At 56.3% G+C, this 5,711-nt stretch overlaps 1 protein-coding gene across 1 annotated transcript in view; it reads left to right on the forward strand.

Moving 5' to 3' along the window:
• The window catches only part of USP35 (ubiquitin specific peptidase 35), a 24,986-nt gene that overhangs the window by 7,860 nt on the left and 11,415 nt on the right, over window positions 1-5,711 (forward strand). The window contains exons 2-5 of the mRNA XM_021711797.1: window positions 836-968; window positions 2,417-2,546; window positions 2,944-3,045; window positions 3,391-3,549. Coding sequence (XP_021567472.1) covers window positions 895-968; window positions 2,417-2,546; window positions 2,944-3,045; window positions 3,391-3,549 — 465 coding nt within the window. The 5' untranslated portion in view covers window positions 836-894. The remainder of the gene's footprint in view (window positions 1-835; window positions 969-2,416; window positions 2,547-2,943; window positions 3,046-3,390; window positions 3,550-5,711) is intronic.

The raw sequence follows: 5,711 nt of genomic DNA on the forward strand, positions 1-5,711 counted from the left end.
CCGGCCGTGGGCCCGCGCCCGTGGGGGGCGCAGGACGCCAGTGCGGGAGGACGTGGATCAGGCTGGCCGGAGGGACTGGGCGGGCCGGCAGGATGGGGGCGTCATGGCCTTTGGGCCGGGTGCGGTTGATGGAGGTCGCGGCTTTAGAGCCAGGTCTTGAGCGATGGGTGGCACCCGGCAGCAGGAGCTGGGTGCTCTGGACAGGCAGAGGTTGGAAGGCAAGAGCCCGCGGGTGTTGAGTCCGAAATGTAAAATCTTGATCCTCCACTGGCAACGGGGCTACTCGGACTACGGTGTAAATGAAGTCTGTGAAGTAAGGTCTGTGCCTGCCCTGATGATGGGCCTGACAGGGGGAAGGAAAGAGCACCCGGCAGGGTGACAAGCCGAGGCCGTGTGTGTGCTCTGTGTGTGAGGGAGGGAGGTCTTCACACAGTTAGACCGCAGATTTTGATGACTAGATACCCTTTCTCACCTAGGCCTGTCCGTGTGGTTCCACCTGGAGTGTCCCCTTCCCCGGGCCCACACACCCTCCTGCCTTTTCTGGCTAGCTCCCGCGTGACCCCTTCTCAAGACTTTGCCCTCCACCCACGCTTGGAGGCCAGAGCCTCACTGCTGTGCCCCGCACAGGACTGGCCCCGAAGCAGTGCCTATAGTGAAGGTTTGAGTGAATGCATTGATGCGGAGTCAGAAGCTGTGGTGCTGTAGGCGAGGGGGTCGCTTGCGGTGCTCTTTGCAGAGGTCCGGCCTAGTTTCTTGACCACATGAAGTCAAGAGGTGGTGCGGGAGGGGAGGGGCCTGCCCACCCTGCTAAGCTCAGCCCAGCCCCTCGTTCCAGAGGAGGAAGCGCCGTCCAGTGCCCTGGCCAGCGTGGTCCAGCACCTCCCGTTGGAGCTCATGGACGGCGTTGTCCGGAACCTCAGCAATGATGACAGCGTGACGGACTCCCAGATGCTGACTGCCATCAGCAGGTGGGTGCTAAGGGCCCTCCCTCTCTTCCCCCTTGCCCTGGGTGGGGATGCTGGGCTGGGTTTAGCGTCAGAGGGTCCAGGCCTCATGCTTTTTCAGTCATCCATCCTTTCTTGAGCCCTGCTCTGAGCCTGGCCCTGGGCTGGATGTGGGGGACACAGAGCGCCCTGCCCTAGTGATGCTGTCAGGCTAGGTACCAGCTGCATGACCCTGGGCGTGCCAGTGAACTCTCAGCCTCAGGTTCCCCCTCTGTAAAAGCGGAGGTGGGTGGCGGCGTAAGAAGTCACCAGGCTGCCGTGGGTTGGATGAGCAGGTGGAGCACCTGATGGGCTGCCGGAGTTTGGCAAATGCGATGAAGAGTCTGGGTGCCTTCCTGCTCACAGAGCCCTCGCACCCCCCACCTCATCTGTCATCTGGCTGCACCTGCCTGTCCGGTTGTCCCAGAGTATGCTGCCTCCCCTCCTCCCTGCAGGCCCTTGCCTGTGCAGACCCCGTCCACCTGGCATGCCTCCCTCTGCCATTCTTTCCATCCCACGCGGGCTCCACCGTCTCCATAGGGCCTTCCTGGATTCCTTGCCTTTAGTGGGTAAGAGTGTGGGCTCTGGAGGTAAGTAGCAGAGGTCAGATCCTGCCTCTACCACTTCTTGCCTGTGTCACTTTGGACACGTTACTCAACCTCTCTGTGCTTCAGTTTCCTCTACGACAAAATGGAGCGTAATCGAACCCATCAGGTTTGGTTGTTGTGAGGATCACGTTGGACAAAATGAGATAATACATGTCAAGCGCCTAGAATAGAATGACCTCATGGGAGCTACTCTTATCATTGTTACTACTTTGATCTCATTGTTCTCCTTCATTACAGCTCAGTCTACTGAGTATAAAAATGATGATACTGATGTGCTATGTTGAGCACCTGTTAAGTGGCAGTTTCATGCTCAGTCCACACAGGCAGGGTGCTGTGGGGATCAGTAGTCAATACGTGTAAAGCTGGTGGAGCCCGTGCCTGGCACAGGGTGAATTCGACTTAAGTATAAGCAAGGTCCATGCAAGAACCCTGGGAGGGAGATATTATCCCCAGTTTACAGAGGAAGAAACCGAGGCTCTGAGAGAGGAAGTAGCTTGCTCCGGGTCACACGACAAGGGCTTGCTGGGGCCTGAGCTTCCAGTCCAGGGGCAGTGCGCTTCCAGGCAGAGACAGCTGAAAGCCTTGGGCTGCTGCTGCGGCCCAGTGCGGAGGGGTGAGGCTTGGGGCGCTGAGAGGCCTGGCTTTGGTCTGGGCGGCTGGGCGCCCTCTTCTCTGGCAATGTCTGTGCTGGGCTCGTCGGCATTTCTTACTCCTCCGCAGGTCCCGGGCTGCCCTGCACAGGCGTGAGTCAGTGTAGGATCTCAGGATCTGTGGCTAGTGTCTGGGCTTCCCTCGTCCCTGTGTCACTATCCCTCCCCTTACCAGGATGATCGACTGGGTGTCCTGGCCCTTGGGGAAGAACATTGACAGGTGGATCATTGCCCTGCTGAAGGGCCTGGCTGCCGTGAAGAAGTTCAGCATCTTGATCGAGGTTTCGCTCACCAGAATTGAGAAGGTCGGTGCCCCCGCCCCAGCCTGTGCTTGGGGCCTTTCCCGCTAGCCACTGGCCGGGAGTGCTGGGGGTCGGGGCAGCAGAACACCGGGCCTCCCACCCAGCTCACTGTGTGACCTGGGCCAACGCATCGCCGCTCTCTGGGCCTCAAGTTCCCTGCGTTCATTCCTCTGCCCTGCTCATTCAAGTGTGTGTGTCTCTGTCGCTTCTGGCCTGTCCGTTTATCGGATCATTTCTCCTTCTGTCCGTCCACTCAAGTCTGTGCGCACCTCCGTGTTCTCTCTCCCGCGTGGCTTTGCTGCTTTGGCTCCCGTGTCTCTCTGTTTCTTCCTTGGGCCTGTGAGTGCACTTGCCTTTGGGCTGCTCACCCTGGGGGCTCCTGACAGAGACTCTCTTCCAGGTTTTCTCCAAGCTGCTGTACCCCATCGTCCGGGGAGCGGCCTTGTCTGTCCTCAAGTACATGCTCCTGACTTTCCAGCACTCCCACGAGGCCTTCCACCTGGTACGGGTCCCTGCCTGCTGCCCCGGGCGGGTGGCCCCCCACCCCTGCTGGCCTGGGCGCTCAGGGCAGGTCAGTTGGCTGAGGCTAAACAGCTGGGGCTTGGGCCCAGTCCACCCCTCGACTGTGAAGGGAGTGTCATTTATCCCATTTTTTAGATGGAGAAACTGAGGCGGGTGTCTTCGTGCATCTGTCTGGTAAAAGGAACCACCTGCCTGCACAGCTCAGCACCCCATCTGGGAAGGGGGACAGGGGTCAGGCGGGCACACCGCCCTGTTGCAAGGGCTCTGGGTGCTTTCTGCAGGGACTTCCATCCTGCGCGGTCCTAACCCAGCTCTGCTCCCACAGCTCCTTCCTCACATCCCTCCCATGGTGGCCTCTCTGGTCAAGGAGGACTCGAACTCGGGGACCAGCTGCCTGGAGCAGCTGGCGGAGCTGGTCCACTGCATGGTGTTCCGGTTCCCAGGCTTCCCGGATCTGTATGAGCCCGTCATGGAGGCCATCAAGGTGAGTGACAGTCTCCGCCTCGTGCCTCATGTGGCTCTGGTCAGAGGTGCCAGTTTGGGCCTTCCTTGGGGCCGCACCATGGCTTGGTGGCGGCCCCCCATCATTTGGTCTCTGGGTGTCCCCCAGCACCTCCCCTGGTGAGCCACCCCCCGAGCCACCCACCGCTCCCCAGATGGGTCATTTCTCTCGTGATTGCTCTGAGCTTTTGCATATGCTGTTCTCTCTAACTGCCCTTCTCTTGCTCTGCCCGGATGGCTTCTACTCATTCTTGAAGGCAGCTCAAGTGTTGCCTTCCTCAGGAAGCCTTCCCATGATAACTCTCAATGGCTCCACCACCACTACCAGGCTGGGCCAGGCCCCCTGGGCCTCCAGAGCCCTCTTGCCTCCGTCTGTCACGTGATGTCACCGTCTGTGTCTGTCTTCCCCACCAGACTGTGAGCACTCCAGAGCAGCAGTGATTTACAGTTGTTCACAGGACTTTACTGATGCCCCCCTCTGTGCCAAGCCCAGTTTGGGAACCAGGGGCACAGGCAGGAAGCAAACCGAGTCTCCTCCATCAGGGACATCTCAGCCTAGTGGGGCTGACGCGCCAGTGCACAAGAAACTCTGATCTAAGCAGCTTATGAGAGTGTCAGCAAGGGCTGGCCCGAGAGCGGTGAGGAGCCAGGGCAGGGAAGTGAGCTTCTAGCTGGAGAGGGAGCCTTCGAGAAGAAAGGGTTTCTGAGCTAGGCTTGGGAGGGTGCTAGGATCTGACAACGACTGACATCTGGAGCTAGTGCTACAGCCAACAGTGTTTTCCCTTATATTTTGTCTTCTGACTCATAAGAAACTGAGGAATCAGATAAGAGTTTAATTTCATAGATGAGGAAAAAGAGACTTGGAGAGGTTTGGTGGCCTATGTAAAGTCGAGGAGGTAGTGAGGGACGTGGCCAGGACCCGGCTTGCCGAGCCCTTTCCCATTGCCTGATGCAGAAGGCAGGTCTGAGTGGGGTGACAGTGTCTAAGGAGGTGGCCCTTGCAGAGCCTCTGATCTGACTTCCACTTCTGCAGCACAGCAGACCAGATAGCCTGAAAAGTGTCTTACTGCAGAATGCCTAGCAGTGCTTGTCAAAATAGAACAAACATCGCTTTAAGTATCCAACTGAGCTTGCAAGACAGTGAGGGGGGCCAACCCACAGCCAAAAAGGAAGAGAAAAGGAAATTCCAGGATGGAAGGTGAGAAAGGATACTCTCTTCCATGGGGTGGGACAGGAGGGTGGGTAAGATGGCCAACCTCAGTCACCAAGGGGCTTGAGCTGGTAGGGTTAAGAGGCGAGGCTTAGGACCTGTCTCCAGTAGGGAGTTGGCACTTAGAAGCCCACCAGAGTTAACAAAAGCATAACCTAGAAAAAATATACACATGGCATCAGATAGATATCAAGGAAATGTTTCCGGCTAAATCTGGATCCTAGACTGGGGAAGAAAAATATGTAATCTGTGACCTGCTCTCACGTGGGTTTAATTAAGCATTCAAATTCATATCATCTTTGGGGCTGTGGGACCCTGAGGCTCATATGGTAGTGTTTAAAGTAGTCATGGACTTGTAATACCCAAGGGTAGCCTGCTAGAAACAGAAATAAATCAAGCTGTAAAGGCAAAGCGCTACTGAAAATGAATTTACAGTCCCCAAATTACAAGACACACAAAGAGACAGACAATCCACCATGAATGAGAGTTGTTAGATGTAACAAACAAAGCCTCTGGTATTTACTTGAATCTTCTCAGTTTTTCAAAATTAACAAAAGAGAGTTTTTTTTGTTTTTTTTTAGTTGGAGTCTCACTCTGTTGCCCAGGCTGGAGTGCAGTGACATGCTCATAGCCACCCCAGCGCTGACCTGCTGGGCTCCGGTGATTTTTCCGCCTCAGTCTTCCAAGTAGCTGAAACTACAGGCATGCGCTATTGCACCCAGCTAACATGTTGATTTATTGTAGGGATGCGGTCTCACCAAGTTGCCCAGGCTGGTGTCGAACTTGCGGGCTCAGGCAATCCAATCTCCTCGGCCTCCCAAAGTGCTGGGATTACAGACTGAGCCACCGAGCCTGTCCAAGAAAGGGTTTTTTTTGTTGGTTTTTTGGTTTTTTTTTTTTTTTGAGTTGGAGTCTGACTCTGTCGCCCAGACTGG

This window comes from Carlito syrichta, unplaced genomic scaffold (genome assembly GCF_000164805.1).
Source record: "Carlito syrichta isolate Samal-C Ts95f unplaced genomic scaffold, Tarsius_syrichta-2.0.1 Scaffold85569, whole genome shotgun sequence".
Lineage (NCBI taxonomy): Eukaryota > Metazoa > Chordata > Mammalia > Primates > Tarsiidae > Carlito > Carlito syrichta.